This window comes from Psilocybe cubensis, chromosome 4, assembly GCF_017499595.1.
Source record: "Psilocybe cubensis strain MGC-MH-2018 chromosome 4, whole genome shotgun sequence".
NCBI classification, from domain to species: Eukaryota; Fungi; Basidiomycota; class Agaricomycetes; order Agaricales; family Agrocybaceae; genus Psilocybe; species Psilocybe cubensis.
The window spans coordinates 737988-758716 of NC_063002.1; the positions used below are offsets into that span (position 1 = coordinate 737988).

The following is a 20729-nucleotide window of genomic DNA, read 5'->3' on the forward strand; positions in this document are numbered from 1 at the left end:
AGCGAAATCGAAAGAAAGGCGATGGGAGGGGAAGAGAGAAAAGAAAAAGGAAAGATCAAGGCAGGTAAGTAGCAAGCAAACAAACAAAGAAAGTCCAATGAAAAAAGACAGAAAGGATCGGGTCTCCTACGACAGAACAGGCACCATAAACCCAGCACCAGCCTGCATCGACCCCTTCGCAATCGTATTCGCCAACACCCTCCTCTTATCCTCCCACGCCTTGAGCGCCCTCAAAAGCTGCACAATCTTATCCCTCTTGCCCTGCCTCACATCATTAATGCTCACACTACCCATCTTCACATCATTGTCCAGCAAAAAGTCGAAAAGCCTGAACAGCCCATCGAGCTTATCATCGTTCGGGTCCGTGGGGAACGCAGAGTCTGGTACGGGAGGCGACGATGGTCGGCCTTTGATCGATTCGGCTAGACGGAGCAGTGCGAGCCCGCCGCACAATGGGCCTGTGGGATCCGTAATTTGAAGGTTCTCTGGCAGATGCGTGTTGGCCCATTCAATCAAGGTGTCTTCAGCAGCAGTAGTCTTATTCGACAATATCAGCACGACCGAAAGGTTGATTTAAAGAAAAATAGAAAAAAAGAGCAACTGACCGCTGTTCGCACGGAAGCCGACCGTCTCATCTCTCTCGAAGGCCGTGGAGGAGCCGCCGTCCGTCTGGTAGGCGTAGCCGGCACATCATTCAAAGCACCCCCATTCGTAGTCGACGCGTCGTCGCTGAAGAACGAATCCAACTTCTGGCGCTCATCCTTGCCGTCACTGCCCGGCAGACCCATGAGGACCCGGGCATCGCGACTGGACAGCTGATCAGGATACTCCCGACGAAGCGCTTTCTGCGTCGCATCACGCGCGGTGGGCGAGGGCGGGCGGGGTGCGGGGTTCATGGCTTGCGCTACAACCAGCGGTATGGTTGGGATGTTGCATGACGATACAACAGGTTCTAGAGAAAAAGAGTAAAAAAAAGAAGAAAAAAATTATAAATGCATGAAACGATTTTTGTGTAAGATTGAGACGCACTGGTATAATCCCGTCCAATGGTGGCCTTCATGATAGCCTTCATCCAATCCCTCACAACCGTCTTCTCCTCTGAACTGAAGTAATGCGTCTTGTCATGATCATGATCAATCCGGAACCCATATCGTCCAGGATCAACATTCTCATCCACAGTAACTTTATACCCAACAATGTGAATGTATCCCTTGATCCTCGTTTCCTGAACCAAAAAGAAAAAAAAAACACATAAGCACCAACCAACAAAAAAGATCAAACATTAAAAAAATGAGTACCCACCGTCTTGCTATTACTCCTCATCCAATACAAATGCGGGCCCTTCAACACGAAATACCTCAACTTCCACGAATTATACCTATCCCCCTTCTTCCTCATCCACCCCACATGGTCCGGCTCGCCAATCTGATCAAGTATACTCTGCCCCTGCTTAATCGTGCCCACCGTCTCCTCCTCCTTCTCCTTCTCCTTGCCCCCCTTCTCCTTCTCCTTGCCCCCCTCCCTCTCCTTCTCATCCTTCCACCCAGCAACCGTCGACGACGCCGCATACGACCCAACAACAGGACTATGCGACTGCGTCGACGTCGTGCGCTTCCTCAGCGTATTCGCCGCGCTGCTCCCTTTCACCGTCTGACTCTGCGTCGACGACGACGCGAGCGTGTCTTTATCATCATGCGCAAAGACGTCTTTCGGCGAGGACGACTGGCTAGGCGTCGACGGCCGCTGAGACGTCGACGACGCCTTGCGCAGACTCGGCCCGTGCAGCCTAGGCAGCATAAACTTGCTCGTCCGCTCCGCCGGCTCGTCCGTCGCACTATCATTTTCATTAACACGTCAGAACATCCAAAAAAACCCAGGAAAAAAACATCAACGCACCTCGGTGGCGGCTTACGGCTCTTGCCCAGCGTACCGGCGAACGTGCCCCCAAAGATACTAAGCCTATCATGCTTAACCGCTCCATCCACACTCTTCTTCGCACGCGCATGCCTCGTATGACTCCCAACACTCGCCGAGTCCTTCTCCTTCTCCTTATCCTTGCTGTCCTTACTATCCCTATCCTTGCTCTCTCTGTCTTTACTATCCTTACTATCCCTGTCCTTGCCCTCCTTATGCCCGTCCTTCGTACTCCGCAGACTGTCTTTATCACGATCATGCGTCTCGCGCAGGCTAGGCGACGGTAACGGCGACCCAAGCCTCGCAGACGGCGTCGAGTCCTGCGACCTCCCAAACAGCCTCCGCCGCATCTTCTGGCTCGTCGCTGGGATCTCGCCCTATACAATTTTACAAGGTCATTAAAACTGATGAATATAGAGAGGAGAAGAGAAGAGAAGAGAAAAGAAAAGACGCACATCGCTCATATGCCCACGATCGTCCTCGTCCTTGGGCACGATCAACGACGACGCAGCACCAGCTTTCGCAGCTGACTCCTTCAACGCGCTATCGCTCGGCGAAGGGCCCAGCATCAACGGACGTTTCTACAATTCATACATTTCATATAAAGAAAAGAAAAGAACAGAAAAGAAAAGAAAAGAGGCAAAATGTTAGAAAAGAGATGGATATACAAAGAAGAGAGAGAAACGCACAGGAGACGTATTGGGACTTACACCACCCGCACCAGCACCGAGCCCAATACCTAGGCCAACACCAGCAGCACCAACCGCGGCGGCACCCAGCACACCATTCCCACTCCCACCACCCACGGCAGTATAACTCTGTCCCTCCGGCACAACATCAAACTGTCCCGCACCCGCATATCCATTCCCATTCCCATTCGCATATCCATTAACATACGAATACCCACTCCCACTCCCATTTCCATTCCCATTCCCATTTCCATTCGCACTAGGCGACGACCCGCTCCCACCACCGACAAACGACGACGAAGTTCCAGCAGCAACAGGGAACTGTGGTGCCATCGGACTTCCAAGTGAGCTCTGCTGACTAGCCGCGTACGCATACGCATAGCTCTGCGCATTGATCGGCGCTAGCCCACCCGCACCCGCACCCGTCGCAGTCCCAGGGAAAGACCTATGACTATGACTCTGGCTCTGCGTCCTCGAATGCGGCTGCGACACCATCCCCTGCCCTTGTCCCTGCATAAACTGATGGTGAAACTGCATCGGCGACGCCTGCTCAGAATGATTCTGAGCATGCACAGGCACCGGCATATCAGGCGCAGGGTACTCAACCGACGGCGGGCGGCGCAGCTCGCTGATTGCGTTTGCGATCCGCACGCGTTTGCCAAAGGCCATGATCCCGATTTCGGTTTTGAGCACGTCGGGTGTGAGTTCGAGGAGGACGTCGCCTGTTATTTCTTGTTCTGTTTGTATTTTGTATTTTTTTTTTCGGTATAGCATAGTATACGTCGAATATCAGTGAGAAGGAACATAGTGAAAGAACAACCATCAGTCATCAATCACCAAAAAATCAAAACACAAAAAACACAAAAACAGAAAAGCAGACTCACCAATAAACTTATCACACACATCCGCAAACCCTTTACTCTTCAACCACTCCACAACCTGCTCAACACTCCATTCCGTCGGATGCACCTTTTTCAAATCCGACTCTTCCTCTCTCAACTGCTGAGACTCAGCCTGGGACACAGGCGGACTAAACACCGACGCGGCAGGCATTTGCATCTGCGGCGCCGACGCCGACGAGACGATGCTCATGTGCTTCGTGTCCACCACCGCAGTGTCGGCAGGCGCTGCGTCGTGTGAAGGGGGAATGATCCCGGTGCTGCTGTTCCGTTTGTGTGTTTCTTGGGATGAGGCTGGGACGAGGGGTGCTGGTGCGGGCATTGGCACAGGCATCGAAGGTGCTTTCACTTCATCCACAGTGGTAGTGTCGATCACTGCAGCTGCAGGGGCAGGTGCAGGTGCGGGGGCTGAGGCTGAGGATTCAGCAGCAGGAGCAGCAGGCGGTGGAGGGGAGAACACAGGGAACGAAAGCTGCGCGGCTGTCGCAGTCGGCACATCCGTCTCGTCTCTCGGCGGAGCAACAACATGATTAATATCCGCATCCGCAATCGTCGACGAGCGCTGCGTAGCCGTCGCCGTCGCCGTGGACGAGAGCTCCTTCTGATGCAACACTCCGTCCTCCTCTTCGCCTTCATCCTCCTCCAATATGTAGTCCCTGCGATGGAAGCGGCTGCCGCGGGTATACTCCCCGCCGCCGTCTGCGTCCTCTTCGCCATCGCTCTCATCGCTCAGCTCGACCTCAATCGGCGGGGCGATGACACCGCGTCTGGCAACCCCCGAGCCAGACGGGTCTCCAGACGCCAGCATCGCCTCGAGCTTCTCCGCCTCCTGGATCGCGCGGCGCGCTTTCGCGGCCAACTTGGTCCTCGCGTTCTTATGCCAGTCCTCCCCGCCTCCCGTTCCGTTCCCACTACCCCCCGCCAGCGCACCGCCGCCGTCTACATCGCTCAGATCAAAGTCCGTCTCGTCCGTCTCGGTGTCGATGCCGTCGCGCGTGCTCGCAAAGCTGAAGCTGCGCCCACCATCCGCGTCATCGCCCTCTCCTCCCTCACCATCGCGCGCGCCGCGACCACGACGGCCGAGCTGCTCGATGGCTTTTTGGACGTCCGTCATGGTCGCTTTCATGACCTCGCCGTCGGGCATGCGTGAGAGGTGGAGCGAGGCGTCCGACTCGGAGTCGTACCCGTTGCCGGTATTGGCCGTGGTGTCGGTAGTACTCGTTGCATTTGTATTTGTATTTGTGGTGTTGGTGTTGGTGATGGAGGAGGTGGATGTGGAGAGGAAGGATGTGAGGGGCTGTTTGGGCACAGGGGATAGGATGTCGGGGGCAGGGGGTGACTCGGACTCGGATTCTTCGTGCAGGGGCTGCAGGACTGTCTTGCTGGGAGTTCCGCCGGTAGTGTCTTCAGAGGCGGGAAGGGTGGAGGCGGCAGAGGCGGGGGGGACGGAAGCGGTATAGCTCACGGGAAACAGGCCGACTTTTCCTAGCAGGTTTCGGCCCTATAATAAAAATAAATAAGGTCAGATACATTCGTAAGGGGTGGAGTAGGGTAAGAGTAGGCAAGTGTAAAAGCTTATACACGGCATGCAAATCACAGAAGGACAGGGTCTTACCTGCCACCACCCGTCTCCGTAGAGGTCATCCTTCTCAACGACCTCGATGCGCTCGCCGGCGCGGAAGGAGACCTCATCCTCGTGCTCTGGCTGGAAGTCATGGAGGGCATAAACGTATTCAGGCATTATGTGTCAAGTGAGAGAGAGGTATAATCAACTGCGGGAGGGCAGGATGGGGGCAGGTGGGAGAGAAGAAAGGCGTGATTAGCAAGAAAGTGAATGGCAGGTTGTTGGCGTATGTGTATCGTGTGGATCAAGTCAAATGAAAGCTGCCGGTGTTTGTTATATTGATCTGATTCGTCCGGGCGTCGCAAGTCGTAAGATTGTCAACAGCGCAGACCAGAGACTCGGTGGGACAGACCAGAGCCAGGTGGAGAGGTGAGAACAACGGACGCTTTGTCTTGACTTGCGAATCACACCATAAACTCCCCGCCAATTTCCGATCTAGCACGTGGCTACTGCTACTACAACTATTCTATTTATCAAGGCAATGCTCTCCCCTCGTTGATTGCATTCGCCACCATGCTTGTGTTTGGTCTGTTGAACGCATATCTGTACCACATCAGCAACAACACACTCTCATATCGCGCATATACCCACCTCTCATAGCTGTCCAGATACAGCTGCTCAGTGCTGCACGTCGCCCTGAACGCAGGATGCTCAAATAGCCTGCCGAGCCACCGACTGAACCTCTCTCCCTCCGGCATCCGGAACCCCCGATAATGCGTCAGCACAATCTTCGCGCGGTACAGCCCTGCCCTCCATGCTCAGACAAAAGAACACACTTCAAACCAAGACTTTGCACTCACACGGCCCCGCGACAACGTCCACCCACCCCAGTTCCACCTCTTCGTCTAACCAGAGCCCCAGCCCGCGCCGAAGCATCCTGCGCTCGCCCTCACCCGCTGCCGCACCCGCGGTAGCCTGCACTACCTCCCTTTCCGCCCGCTCCAAGAGCTTCACTAGCCCCTCCAAGGCCATGTGGAAGTCTTGTCCAGCCGCGATCTGCTTCTCGCTGTCCTGCGCCTGCAGGTACCGGTAGAACGCAGGCACGAGTGCGCGGTTGACATGGTCTGCTTGAAGTCGCGCGAGCGCACGCGCGTCTGTATCCAAATCAGCTGCGCATATACGAGCTTTTTTGAATTACGCACAAGGGTTAGTCACAGGCGGCAAAATACCGCGCTTGGTCGTCGTAGCCGCCAGACTACATGTACGCGCATACATGAAATAAAAAAACTCTGACAAAACCAAAAAACTCACTCTTCTAAAAACTCCAAGATAACAGAGCTCTCATTCAACGATCTCGGAGGGTTCTGATACCGATTAAATCTAAGCGCAGGCACGAGTCCTTTCGGGGACACATCCAACAGCTCCTTTGGCTTCTTATACGGGTCCACTTCATCTGTGAAATCTTAAATCTCCGCCCAACCTGCTGAACGTACTATAAAAGACGCACAATACTAATTACCCCAAACGCATAAGCCTCAAATCTCAAAATAATTATCAATTAACACCCACCTTATACCCAATCCCAAGCACCTCAAGCGCCACCCAAACCCTCTGCACAAACGGACAAAAGCAGCTTCCAAACAGCGTAATCTCCTCCACCCCCTTCTCATCCGCATGCGCACGCGCAGTGACAAGCGCAGCGCCCGTGCACTCGGTGTGATACACTCTCCCTGCATCCTTGTCCTTGATTGATTCAGAAGTTGTATTTGCCGAGGTCGACATCAGAGTTCGATATTTCAATCTTTAAGTAAGTAAGTAATGGCTCGTTTTGTTAGCGTTTTGGCTGTGGAAAAGCAGCTCCAATGGTATGTGGGAAGACCAAAGGTTTTGTCTCGAAATAGGGGCTGGTGGCCTGTGCACGCATGACGCGCTTGCGACGCGTGACCTTCGGCTTCAGCGTGCCGTTTCATTGTCTGGGTTCCAAAATCGCGATTTGCCGTAGTTGCATTTCTTGGCAATGGCACTTGGTCTTTTGGTGATAACTAACTCTAACTCTTTCGACTCAGACAACTCCTGCTTGAAGATTCAGAGGTTATATAGTACACATCTACGGTCAAAGTCAGTGTCTGACTGTCAATGTCACTTGGGTCTTTTTTGATGAGTGAGCCGCCGCAGTGACGGTGAATAGCTAGGTCTTGTTGGTTGAAGATGATAATCAAGCTTTAATATAACCAAGTTCAAATCACTATGCTATACTGGTTCGTACTTGGGGAGAGATTCAACCCGCTCCGGCTTGCCAATAGTAGATGGTTCTGGTGTGGTTAGGCCGGCCTGTGATGGTGCAGCATTTGTCGTGGTTGCTAAGGCTGCCACCTCGCGTCGCATTGTTTCTATCTGGCCTTCTAGCACGTAAATGTATCTTTGTGCGGTCTCAAATGGATCCAGGGGTTGCGATATGGGAGGAGGAGGAGGAGCGGGAGGAGGTGGAGGTAGAGGTGCTTTCAGTGCTTTTGGTGGTTGTGGTTGTGTGACAGATTCGGTATATGGGTTGGCAATACGACTATCATTCCCCGTAAGTTGCCGCTTGCGTCGTCTACAATAGACCAGGAGGATTACCAAGAGGCCTAGTACTGCTGGGACTGCAATCCCCACGGCGATAGGGATAATCTTTGAAGGTTTTGCGTGCTGCTCCACTAATTGGTTTGGGTTGATCTCTGTACTTCCCGATGTACTGCTCGCTGTACTTCCCAATGTACTGCTCTCTGTACTTCCCGATGTACTGCGCGCTGTACTTCCCGATGTACGGCTTGCTGTACTTCCCAATGTACTGCTCGCTGTACTTCTCAATGTACTACTCGCTGTACTTCTTGCCGTACTTCTCAACGTACTACTCGCTTTACTTCTTGCCGTACTTCTCAACGTACTACTCCTTGTACTTCCCGCTGTATTAGCAGATGTAACACCCACTGCAGTAATTGTCAATGTGAACTTTACCGACGACTCTTCAGGCGGGGGAAGTCCCAAAATTGGAACGGAAGACGAAAGCGTCAATAATGCCGACTCGCTAGTGGAACTGGTGGTATCCAAAACAGCTCTACGTTGCTTCGTCGAGACCGCACAAAGTGGGTCAGGGCTGGACAGAGGAAACACCCGCGGTATAAGAGTTGGCATCCTGGGTAAAGGATCGAACGTGGAGCGTGGTACCAGCTTTCTTAGGCTTTCAGCTATTGGTAGCCTACAGGGAAGATATTAAGCTTGCAAGGGTTTCATACAACTTGGAATCACTGACCGGAATAAGATATAATCTGATCACTGTGGAATATCTCCCCTTCAGATAACTGTAAAAGAATGGCAAGCGCGGTGTCTTTGTGAGTGGGATTACAGTTATTATACCATAATCACAGTATTCATCCGACCAATCCGAGTATGGCTTATCCTGATGATCGGTAACCTGAAATAAATAAAGATGTGTGCAACAATGCCATATCAAACAGCGGATGGTAGTAGCACAGCGAAGTGATGTTCAAGAAGATATCACCAACTGGCTATTATTCTCCTCTTCCAGGATCAGGTAGTAGAGAAACAAGCATCAAAATGCATTTCTGGTATATATACTGGACAACCATCTGCCATCTCAACAATTTGCTCTATGAATGGTGTTTAACCGAGAAGGTATCGTAGAATTTTGCAATGTCTGATACACGTCCAAAAACTTCTCAGTAACGGCTTGACCGTTACCTCACGATACAATATAGATAACTACTCAAAGGCACCATCTTTGCATTCAACCTATTGATCAGAAAGTCCATGTGTCCTTTCTCTTTTGTGGATCATATTGTGAGATGTAATACAGTAAAATTGTTGCCGTTGCCTGTCTTTGATACCTTTCGCTGAATTCTTGACGCCCAACATCCACCGAAACTATTTTGTTTTACCGCTCATGGAGCTGGTTATACCTAGGAATTTGTCTGAGAATTCCACACAATTCGGAAATCGGGGAAAAAATCAGTGGATGCACATTATCGTGTTTTTATGTCAACCACACATGGAGTGAGCAATGACTCGGTTTAATGACGAAGCACACTCACTCACCGTATAGTTATCCTGTACGCTGGACTTTGTCTTGCGGGTCTGAACCAAGTGTTTCCACTACGTTTGCTTAGCCATTGTCCTATGGACCTACATTCGAAAATACAGGTAATAAATTGTACTCAATCACCCTGCACAAAATCAGACGCAAGAATGCCTCACAACTTTCTACGCAACTCTCGTAGCTGTCTACTAAATATAGCTGATCCGTTCTGCACGTTGCTCTGAACGCAGGAGGTTCCATTGGTGGGGAATAATATCACAAGACAGCACCATTTTATCAAATGAGAGTCATTTATTTCAAGGACACAAATTGCCAACCTCTCCAACAAAAATTTTACGCACACACACAGAGGTGACACCAAGACACATCCAGACGCAGGATCTCCTAATCCAGCCAGTGCCGCGCGCGCGATTACGAGATAAAAGGAAGCCAACGCCTAACAAAGACGGGTTTAGAGAACGAACCCAAGATAAGCTTTGAGGAGGCTCAAATTGATAGAAAAAGAGTGTCTAGTATGTTATCAGTTGATGTTCTATATGGTCTCGGACCATGAATGAAAGTAAACAGAATTGTGTCCGCGCTGGCAGATTTGACGCTGCTGAGCGTTAACAAGAACGAAAACATCGTCTTGCACCATAATATGTATAACGTTTATTATTTCACGGAGTCGTTGAAATGCACCACCAGTAATTCAGAATAAAGTGTATTGGAAGGAGTCAAGATCAAAACGCAATTCGAAATGGGAATGGTATGAATGTGAGTGGCGGTGCATGGTTTATTGGTTGTTTCTTGCTTTGCACATGATTGGCAAAACCCTCTCTTTGCCTTGGACTGGCTCTCATGCGAGAAGTAAACGCGTCTTAACCTGGTCTTAATTGTCTGTTGGCTCAAGCTTGCTTTGTGAAATATTCTCCCTTCACGATGTCGAAAAGAGGTCTCTCCCCGCCGCCCTCTGGGGGGATAGTTATAAAACGTGCCAAAGCTTCTCCTCCACCATCAAACCAAATTGCTATTTCTTCTGCGGGTGATGATAGAAATAAGGGACTTATTCGTACTGTGCAGCGGACTAGTAATTTGGATGCACCTATTATCAGCTTAGCAGGAGCACATTCGGTACGTTTACTTACGTATCCCTAAAGATATTTTACAAGACTTCTAATTGATGACATTCGTTCACCAAATTATTCAGGGAGAAATTACAAGTTGTAGGTTTGACCCTACTGGACAAAATATTGCAGCTTGTTCAACAGATAGAAGTATCTGTACGTATGATATCTATTCTGCCTCTCAGAACGCGATATACTGAGCTGCCTTAATTCCAGCCTTCTGGCGAACTTATGCACCCAACACTAACTACGGCCTCCTCTCAAGCCACGCAAAAGCTCCCATTCTCGACATTCAATGGTCCCTGTTCTCCCCACTCATTTACTCCGTCTCTGCAGACCACACTCTCTGTATGACCGACGTAACGACTGGCCAGCGCACCCGCAAAATTCGTGCCCACCGCGAGATCATCAACACGGTTGATCGCACCATGGCCAGTGGGTCTGGCGTCGAACTCCTTGCTACGGGATCAGACGATGGGACGGTCAAGATTTGGGAGGGTGGGGAAGAAGCTGGAAAGACAGCAGTTTCCACGTTTGATATTGGATGTCCGGTCACAAGCGTTTGCTGGAGCGCAGATGGGAACAGTCTATACATCGGCGCTATCGACAATGAAATTCACGTATGTCTCAAATTTTTTGACCTCTGTTGCAGCGTCTTCGCTCTAAGTGTCGTTGTGCTGATTTCAATTGTTTTCTTGTGAATATTATATAGGTCTATGATCTCCGCAAAGGTGAACAGGTGTCATCACTCCTGGGACTGACAGACACTCCGACATCCCTGTCCCTTTCACCGAACGGAAATTTCCTCCTCTCACCTTCACTCTCATCTCAGACAATTGTTTGGGATGTTCGCCCCTTTTCTCCTACACCATCGCGGATACACCGCGTCCTGCATGGCGCCCCGGCTGGCTTCGAAAATACCTTATTGCGAGGTGCTTGGAGCAGGGACGACGGCGGAAAACGCGCGGCTGTTGGTGGTGCCGACAGGGCAGTGTGCATCTGGGACGTAGACAGTGCCAAAATTCTCTACAAGGTTCGTCTTCACGTAATTTCATATGCTTTTAAGAATGTTCTAACGACCTTCTTTTGTGTAGTTGCCAGGTCATAAGGGGACCGTCACGTCTGTTGATTTCCATCCTAAAGAACCTATCAGTGCGTTTTTTTTTTGCTCCGAGATTGTCAACCTCAGGTTTGCTTATATTCAACTTTTTGCAGTCCTGACGGGAAGCAAGGACGGAACAATGTTGTTAGGCGAAATCGAAGTTGGCCTTGACGTATAATGAATCCCTTGCAGGCCTTCATCCATCACTTCACCCTTTGCTTGTATGTATATCACCCATCCCACGCGCAAAAACTTTGAGGTGTTGAGGAGACCCTTACCCATTCTCTTTAATGATCTATCCTCACCATACATTATACATCAAGCCCAAGGCTCGATGATCAAGACCAAATGCAGGAACTTTGAGGACGGGGTTCAAACGAAGACTATCACCTAAAAAGTGAAATTTCCATCTAACGTGAATGTCATAGATATTTACATACAGAGTGAGGCTGTGTTTATGATGCAAAGTGAATATGCGTGCGAGGATTATAGTAAGTATGTAAGAGGTTAAACAGATCGTCGTATAGGCTGATGCACCCAGGCAAGTCATATAATCGGTGGGTGTGGGGTAAAGTGGCTCATCCGTCCCAAAAAGTGGGCACTGAAGCCGTTTGAGATAGCAAGATATGGGGGAACAGTATTAGGCGATGTACGCGAAAGTATCTTTCGAGCCCTCAACACGCTCCATATATTCTTTCTCTAAAAGAGTTTCGATCGCCTGGCACGTTATTGATCAGCATTATACTAGGAAAACGGAGATGTCCTGAGCCTTACTTTCTTGATATCGGGAATCTTTGGGGCGAAGCGTTGCGAGATTTGCGAGATGACCTCTTGAATCAGCGCTTGATTCTTCATGGTCTTTCTTGCTTTCATGATTCTGGAGCAAATTTGCATGGATAAAGGGAATTAGGATTTTCATTGATATAACAACGTACCGAACAATAGTGGCTTGAATGACATATTTGCGATCTTCATCTACGGCCTTTAGGACATCAGCAGACTCTGCCTTAACCTCAGCCTTAATGGGCTGATTCAAGTTGACACGGATCTTCTTCGACTTGAAGTCTGTAAAAAGTATACATTAGTGAATCCTATTGCCGAGGGGAAAAAAGCATACTAGGGTTCAAATCGTATTGCTCTGTCTCGTCATTGATGAGAATCTTCGCCTTAACCAGTACAGCCAAAACCTGCGTCAGGAAGTCCTTCGTGATAGATGTCGCAGTAACCAGCTCATCCAGACTCATTGTGTCATTGTGGTTGTACTGCACAAGTACTGCCATCTGATACGAGCTTGTCATGAGGATGTACTTCTGATTGAGGTAGTTCGTGCGCAGCTCGTTCTTGGAATAGTTCCACAACCAAGTGAGCTTACGTCCGGAGTGTTTGGTCTGGTAGTACTTCTGGAAACGGTCGTATGTAGGCAAAATCTCAACAGGGATGACAAATTCGTGCGGAGGAGGGTTCAGGGGCCAGAAGTTGGTGCCCAGAACCATGATGCTGAAATTGATGTCCATGTCGTCGTGGTTCTGCGACATGCGTTCTTTGAAGGAGTCGGTAAGATCTCTGCTCAGGTTCATATCTACAGATAATATTCAATGAGCCAAACTCCTCCATTTCACAGTTAAGCATACCTGTGAACATGCGCTGGAGTTTGTTGGTGTATTCGAAACCACAAGCTTCTTTCAACTTCGATATCATACTTTCCTCGCTCTCGTCGGAGGCCGAGACACCATGGATGAGACGCTTGGAAAGTTTTGTAGTGTAGAATGTCTGGAAAACATCCTTATCCTCGAGGTATTTGAAGAGAATCATCTGAAAACAATGCATCAAAAAAGATAGATCGTCTAAACCAGCATGTAGTCAAACTCACAACGCGGTTCAGCGCAGATTCCAAGTCGTTTTCTTCGGCCATCTTGTTGTTTTTTCGAAGAAGCAAGTCTGCATGCTTCGCGATGAGCTCTGGCGATTTGGTGGATGACGTGCCGGTGGCATCGTTGCGGTTTACAAATTCACGGCAGGCTTTGTCCAGGCTGGCCGCGAAACCAGCCTCCCCTTTAAAGCTTCTGTTGACGATCTCGGAGTTCTTCTGATGAACTTCCAATAATGCGTCCACGTACGCCTTAGGATCCAGGGAATCTATGTTCGCGCTATCTGCACCAACAAGCTTTGAAATGGCAGCCAAGCCTGCCTGTTTGACGTGTGACTCAAATCTCTTCCTTAGGGGCTCAAGGCCTTCGGGAATACGCGAGAGGAGAGAGTACATGCGTTGCAAATCCTCGTCCTTGTCGAAATCGAGGAGATTCTGGAAGCTCTCCCACATGAGCTCGCCATGTTCACGAATCAGAACGTGCTCGCACTTGCTAATAAGCTCTTTACGAGTTTTGTTATGCAAGTAACGCTCGACACGAGTCTCTTCCTCTCGTAATCGCTCTTCAGCCTTCTTCAGGTAGTCGGGCACCGAGTTCTCAGCAAGGAACGTCTCTGACTCCTTCTTGTAGTATTGCTCAGTCGCGGCAATGAATGCTGTCTCAAACTGGTCCTTGTAGACATCTAGACACTCCTTATTGGGGTCGGTTATGTCCAGTCCTAGCGAAACGAAGGAATCGACGACCTTCTTCACAAGGCCTTGATCAATGGTTTCGCCGTCTCGCTGCTGAGTGATAAGACGGAGTGTGGCAGATGACAATTTTGAATTGTCTCTCTGAATCGGCATGAAGAAATACTCCTTCCATTGTGCTAGAGCGAGCTGTAGATGTCATCAGTTGGAAACAGCAATGTAAGTTAATTTGGGTGCGCACCGTGTAGACTTGGAAAATCCCCTTCTTCCCCTCGTCTCGTTCTCTCTTCACCCAGTATCTATTAAGATATGTAAACAATCGATTAAGATAGTTAGCGCCGGTGGTGTAACGATGCCATTCTGTGGCGTAATATCGTAAGAGATCCTCGTCTGACAAAGTGGCTGCTTTCTAAGTAATGGGGTAAGTCACAAATAATCAGTTATTAATATTAAATAGCGCACCTGTAACATGGGCTTAAAATGATCTACAAAATACAGGCTGAGCTTGTTGTATAGATCAGAACCCACGAGATTAGCGCCGGCTTCACAGATCATCTGTTAGCATGGGTGGTGGCACCGAAGAGATTACAGAAGTGAGACTCACAGCGGTTGCCATCGAGTCTTCCATGCATTTTCGTAGAAGTACAATAGTTGTAGACCGTGGTATAAAGACTGGTATACCCCGCAAACGACAACCCCTTCTCCAAGTTATTCATGATGTGATCAACACCTTGGTTGAGGTAAGCCCATGTCTCGTCCAGCTCAGCGTTCCGAGGGGGCATAGTAGAGAAATCATTGGGTACAGTGGGGGGTGCTGATGGTGTAGAAAGCATGGTAAATGAGAAGAGGACTAGAAGAGGGCAAGAGTTACAAAAATCTAATGAGCGTGACTCAAATTAGTGGCATTGGCTTATAACGGTACCGCCACGCCTGTCCCACGCGTCGCGATCGTTCCTTCTCCCTGACCAACACAAGGCCTTGTTCACAATGTGCAACACTTGTGGAAACAACGATTTGACCCAAATGTACTGTCCAGCAGGGCATTGGCTTCTGAACAACATATCTTTCTCCTGTTTACCTGGACTTGGGCAAGGTTTCAATGGCAATAATAACGCCGTCGGATAAACTTAAAATACTCGGCTTGCTACTTTGGTTTGTCCCTTTGCCATATCTAAAACACTGTTTTGGAACGCATATACTCAACGTTCGCTAATATAGGTGCACTAGTTAGTAAGGTCATTTCCTGCGACCCAAGGAACACACTGCTCTGCAAGTTCACTATCCAGCTGGTCGGACAACATCTGCTTTTGCTTCCATATATGGACAACATTCAAGAGACATGCAAGCAGCTGATTGCGATGTACCTGTTAGGCATTGTACCCAATTACTGTTCACGGCAAGATACAGCTCTCACTCCTACATATCTTCCGAAATCTTCACTTTCTTGCAGAAATGGCCAATCCTGTGTCATGGACTAGAAAGTCTTACGTGTATCCGATAGGAAATACGCCACCGATCTGCCTTACTCAGGAGCTTTCTCCAGATGAGCATGCGGAAATCCTTCTCCTGGGGTGTGGAGACCCAAGGTCCATCCTTTTCACCATACACCATGATCTCGCAATTGGTTCGTCTAAATATCGTGTTTTAAAAGATTCAATTAACCATGAATACATGAAGCTTATCGTCGGATGGATATAACTTGCTGTGACTTGGAGCCAGCAATCTTAGGTGCGAGCTTCCACCCTTATGTTTGCCACGTTTGTTGACTTTCAAACAGCACGAAACATACTTCTTCTCACAATGGCCGCAGAGAGCATTTCAATAACCACAATCTGGTCGATATTCTACCACTTTTTTTTGGATCACAACGAATATCGCACTCTGTTATCACACTGCCGCAAACTTGTTCAAGCTTCTGCGCATATGGAGACTTGGAAGGCATCCAAATACGGTTGCTACATTCGCTTTTGTACGGACGCATCACTTTCAGACGTGCGTCGACATTGGGCTTTGTATGCAGAATCTGATGCACTCTCCAACGAAGAGAAAGTAGCCATTCGTGAATCCTTTGAATTAGGAATGAAATCAGTCGTGGACCAATTCAAGGAGAACACTATTTTTACTAGCGTTCGATCAGCAGGTCCCCCCTTCTTAACTTTCGCTCACGAGGCCATGAAATCCCATGCTGCTTATTGGAAAATGGGCACGACCGATGATCGTTCCTCAACCCTTCCACACTTCAACCCCACATTTTATTATTCAGGATTAGGGGGGAAATTTTCGGTACACTACGGAACCGAACCGTTACTTGCTTTCCATCTAGCACCAGCGTTGATTCCCATCAAAGACTTTGTGTCCTCGCCAAACCCTACCATCAAATATGCAACGAAGGTTGCCATGGACCAGTTTGAACTTTGGTGTACTGCCTTCCGACAGAGAATTTCTGATGGCGCAGGCGCGAATCTAATACTACGGTTTCACGTGGGTGAAGCGTTGGCCTTCTGTCGGGCACTCTTTGTTTGCCAGCGCGAGAAAGTGACAAAATGTGGTGCCTATACATCGCAATGGGGCGGATCACAGATTTCTCTTGAAACTGCTGAATATTCTGGAAATACCCCTCTTGCTCCTGTCTTTTTTAATGTCATAGATACCTCCAACTTGACGGATCACGTAGGACTTCTCAATCTTTTGGCTGTTACGATTCCATTGCTGCAGAGAAAACCATGGGCGGTCATTCATACAAATTCTCTTGTTCCAGAAAGCCCTGATGGTCTTTACGTTAAAGGGTTGATCGCAAGAGCATGCTACGATATTCCAACACTTTCATTGGCACTTGGAGTTTCTCCTGCACCATGCATGTCACATTTCACCACTGTATCCAGCAAGCATGAGGTGCTTGCATCTACCCTCGTATCTACCCCCGGCCAAATGCACGAGTACACATCCTGGAAAATTCCAACAACTCTATTAACGAGTTCAGACCGTGAACATTCTGCATCCCATACCCAAAAACTTGCTGGTCAACGTTGGCAGGTAGATGATTTCGCGCGATTCATTTTCTTGCTAGCGCGTGCAATGTTCATAGATGAGGACATCAATAGTGCCAGTGGATCTAATCAAAGGCTCAAAAGACTGTCCTATTACACCAGGGAGAGCCTAGTCTCTTTAATGGCCCTTTTCAAAAATCGGCTCCATGGAGTTGACTGGGATGCTATCGTTAAAAGGGTTGATATTTTACAAGGATACGACGACACCGGCAATTGTGGGCAAGATTTTGTTTGCCAACTTTACCTTCGTGATGTTTTCGTGATGGATTCGATGAAACCATCAGTTCTCCGAGAAAAATATCCTCATAGTACTTTTTTCCGTGGATGGAGAGATTTACCGCCGGTTGTGTGTGCTGTTCTCAGAATCCCTCGTCAGAAGCTCAAGGACCTTGAAAACATGTCTTTCGAAAAGCTACCAGTGGCTATTCTCCGAGGCGATTATCGAGCTCAAACGACGGCTGGTGAAATATACGAGACCTTTTCGTCAATCAGACCTATCTTTGGAGATATGGTTGTTTCAATGGTGGACGGCGAGCCTTGTGTTTCGATAAACGAGGACTTACTGGGATGGTATGGTGAATCGGATTTGATTGTGTCATTCTTCATGTCGTCTTGGGCTTTACTTGAATACGGTCCAGAGGTTCTTGAGATCGGATTTGGGATTAAAGCGAGCCCGGCCACAGTGCTGGAACTCTGGCCCGTACTTGGGTTCCATCTCGACATATATTCTACCAGTGCCAATTCTGCAAATGTCCACTTTGTCCGCCATCGTCCTAACAATGCCGAAGAACTACATTACCTACGAGCCCGTCCCACTGTCTCTACATCCGAGGTTGGAAACGTTGTCGAGGTCAAGTGTGCGCCACATTTACCAGTGGTGGAATCTTTTTTGATTAGATACAACATCACTGAGGTTGCCTTAAAACGGAGTCTTGCGCAAGGAGCGGCCGTAACAACAAAACCTATATCAGACAGTATCATTTGCCTCAGCGTTTCAAATTACGAACGGCTTCTCTCATTTCCATTCGCCATTTATACCAACAAGCTGAAAGTGAAAATCGCTCGTCAGTCAGCTTATATCGAGGCAAGATTGCTTATAGTTCACCTTTAAATTATCTGACAATATTTTAGGTAGAAGCACCTATTAGGCCAGTTTTCGAAGACAACGACAAGCCTGCTGTTGTTCCATTTACTGTCGCTTGTACCTCAAGCTCGATCAATCTACTAAATGTTCATTATCTTAATTTGAACAAGCTTCCTGCTCTCCAATTCCCGAGGGGCGTGGAGATGAAATTTAACTGGCTGGGAATCCACCTAGGAATGTCGCCTTCTGATCGCGAGAAAAAATTTGCAAATCTCCCTACTTCTCATCCGCTTACTATGGTTATCCATCTGAAACAAACCATCAACACCATTTTCTTAAAGTTCGTTGAACTGGGTGAACAGGCACGAGTGATTGGGCTCCGCAAACTCGGCCAGGATGTCGGAATTTATGCATTAATTTTCATCAACGATATCCGGTTCGACTTGTCGGCACAAACTGTTGTGGTTGACGCTTGTGCGATCCCTTTGTACAAGTCGATACTCCCAAGAATTTCGGACTACTTGGGGGTCATCGCTCCTTTTCAGATTATCACTGATGACGACGAAACGTTGGCTTGGAAGACGCTTCTCCCAGTCTTCGCCGAACGCTGTAGGACATGGAAACATAAAGCCAACTGCGAGTACCTTTCGGAGGGTTTCCCATTGCCAAGTGGTTTGGAAGGATACGCTTCCAGTACATTATGCAGTTGCGGCAAAGGGAAGGACTTAGGAGCGTGGGCGGAGGTCCCTGAATGGAGATCAATGATACCCGAAGCGACACGAATTGCCATCAGCCCTCTTTTCACGTTTTCGACTTCTTATGACGAAGTTAAGGCGCTCAAGGTCACTTTAGATTCCATTGGGTCCAATAGTTTCTCGTCCAGGTCGTCGTCCGCTCGAAGGTGTGCGAAATGTGGTATACAGGGGGGTCAGGCTCTTCAGAGGTGTAGCGTATGCAAGACGACGTTGTACTGCTCTGCCTCGTGTCAGCAAAGCGATTGGCGACGCCACAAGTCTGTATGTGTCCCAAGAACGTAGCTGTACAACGTCAAGTATCAATGTTTGGTGCAAGGAAGGTTAGGAGTAAGATATGTTTAAACAAAACTGGTCGATGCAGAGAAGTACCGAGCTGACGCCGTAAATTTCCACCCAAATAATGTTGTGCTCCACCTGGAGCGTTCAAGTATTGTTGTCAATGAAAACTCGTGCTCTCTATACCAATTTATTTCTAACTATAGATCGTCATATCAATCTAGCAAGCTCTGTTGGACTCCAAGTTACTGACATATCAGCAATACAATCGGACATATATACGGTGCACGGGTGCACGTAAGTCCCCTTCAAAAGGAATGCACTTACCAGCAAATCACTTTCTCTAATCCCGAATGCCACCAGCCAATTGATTTCTCCGCATTTTTTGGCCGCATACCTGAATCCATATATCAGAGTAGATAAGAGTTGAAATTAGAAGTAAAATGATTGTTGGACACTCAAATTACTGTTTCATGGTATGACAATCGCGAGAATCCGTGTCCATAAACACAAGTCGCGACATTGGGCAGGAGCTGCAGATCCTGCTTTCCATAACCATATGGTATCATGACATAGTAAGAATCACCGCTCGTTGTCATTAAAAACACATTGCTGATGTTCTGTCATTGTTGTGCAGAAACTAGATGTTCTTTGTGCCTGTGCCCCATGGGGTCATAAGGGTCTCGAAATCATGCTTAAAAGCCAATACAAGTTCCAGAGATTGAATTTCAAGTCTCCACTAAGGCTTTCAGGAACCAGAGATGTCTTCTTCAGACTCAGATGAGATCCCTCTCTATGTGCAGACGACGTTTCTTAGTACCGACCTAAACTCGACTATGATGTTTGTATTTTTGATGGGTGAGCCTCATAGTCAACAGCAATATTCCGAGAAGTGCTTAATATTATGTTTAGGGATTTACACTACAGTGTACTTCGGCACGTTGTACATCTACAGTGAGTTTAGCAGAATAATCGCTATCATGATGGAGGCACAGCATGAGATAAAATAAAAATCTCTAGCGACATACAAAAAGAACGGCAGCCGCATAATTGCGGGAGCAATTACTGCGTTATACGGTTCGACCGTCGTACAGCTTGGGCTGCAATGGCGACTCACAAATCTGGAGTTTATCACTAATGGAGACACCAGACTGTCGATATTTTTGTACTCCGTGAACGGCGGTGCAGGTATATCATTCACTGGGGCCGTCGTGGAGTATATATCATATATATTGGCCGATGGGTTGTTGGTGGGTCTTGCAATATACCCTCCACCCGGCTTTGAACTGACGTGATCCTAAAGCTTTGGAGAGCGTACCATTTATGCGGTCGGTCGATAATCCGTTTGGCGATTCCATTGGTCTTCTTTACTGCAGAAATCGGTGGGCCCTTCCTCCAAGATTTGAACGAAAATGCTGACTGAAATCTTCTTACTAGCCCTTTGTATAGCTTCAACAATTATTCAAGGAAGACTGTGGTTCCAGATAGGGTATGCCACAGACGCCACAAGAAACCTAGGAAATATCATCGTCGGATGCTTGGCTGTCGTCACCGCGTTAACCAGCCTGATGGGCACCTTCATTATCTGCCATAAAATCATGTCTTCGACAAATGGAATATTGCGCTCGAAGAACCGATACACA

The 20729-nt window shown here is 48.4% G+C and overlaps 6 protein-coding genes across 6 annotated transcripts; 2 read left to right on the forward strand and 4 right to left on the reverse strand.

Moving 5' to 3' along the window:
- Nucleotides 1-126: 126 nt before the first annotated feature.
- JR316_0004343 (Protein pob1) lies at nucleotides 127-5243 on the reverse strand (the record flags this gene model as incomplete). The annotated part of the gene is made up of 9 exons (XM_047890109.1): nucleotides 127-537; nucleotides 606-952; nucleotides 1030-1225; nucleotides 1303-1834; nucleotides 1897-2291; nucleotides 2370-2495; nucleotides 2604-3340; nucleotides 3488-5003; nucleotides 5118-5243. The coding sequence occupies 9 exons, from the start codon at nucleotides 5241-5243 to the stop codon at nucleotides 127-129; spliced, it is 4386 nt and encodes a 1461-aa protein (XP_047749870.1).
- A 356-nt stretch (nucleotides 5244-5599) lies between these two features.
- Nucleotides 5600-6848, reverse strand: JR316_0004344 (Chloride intracellular channel protein 4; the record flags this gene model as incomplete). The annotated part of the gene is made up of 6 exons (XM_047890110.1): nucleotides 5600-5669; nucleotides 5718-5871; nucleotides 5927-6235; nucleotides 6269-6321; nucleotides 6378-6519; nucleotides 6632-6848. 6 exons carry the CDS (start codon nucleotides 6846-6848, stop codon nucleotides 5600-5602), a joined length of 945 nt encoding a protein of 314 aa, XP_047749871.1.
- Nucleotides 6849-7316: 468 nt separating this feature from the next.
- On the reverse strand, nucleotides 7317-8237 carry JR316_0004345 (uncharacterized protein; the record flags this gene model as incomplete). Its single annotated transcript, XM_047890111.1, has 2 exons — nucleotides 7317-7900; nucleotides 7991-8237. 2 exons carry the CDS (start codon nucleotides 8235-8237, stop codon nucleotides 7317-7319), a joined length of 831 nt encoding a protein of 276 aa, XP_047749872.1.
- Nucleotides 8238-10080: 1843 nt separating this feature from the next.
- Nucleotides 10081-11545, forward strand: JR316_0004346 (U5 small nuclear ribonucleoprotein 40 kDa protein; the record flags this gene model as incomplete). Its single annotated transcript, XM_047890112.1, has 6 exons — nucleotides 10081-10272; nucleotides 10349-10421; nucleotides 10482-10885; nucleotides 10978-11298; nucleotides 11360-11417; nucleotides 11481-11545. 6 exons carry the CDS (start codon nucleotides 10081-10083, stop codon nucleotides 11543-11545), a joined length of 1113 nt encoding a protein of 370 aa, XP_047749873.1.
- A 462-nt stretch (nucleotides 11546-12007) lies between these two features.
- Nucleotides 12008-14757, reverse strand: JR316_0004347 (Cullin-1; the record flags this gene model as incomplete). Its single annotated transcript, XM_047890113.1, has 9 exons — nucleotides 12008-12085; nucleotides 12142-12244; nucleotides 12303-12432; nucleotides 12485-12946; nucleotides 12999-13179; nucleotides 13238-14113; nucleotides 14166-14333; nucleotides 14387-14466; nucleotides 14529-14757. The coding sequence occupies 9 exons, from the start codon at nucleotides 14755-14757 to the stop codon at nucleotides 12008-12010; spliced, it is 2307 nt and encodes a 768-aa protein (XP_047749874.1).
- A 967-nt stretch (nucleotides 14758-15724) lies between these two features.
- Nucleotides 15725-19004, forward strand: JR316_0004348 (uncharacterized protein; the record flags this gene model as incomplete). Its single annotated transcript, XM_047890114.1, has 3 exons — nucleotides 15725-18035; nucleotides 18107-18897; nucleotides 18927-19004. 3 exons carry the CDS (start codon nucleotides 15725-15727, stop codon nucleotides 19002-19004), a joined length of 3180 nt encoding a protein of 1059 aa, XP_047749875.1.
- Nucleotides 19005-20729: the final 1725 nt, after the last annotated feature.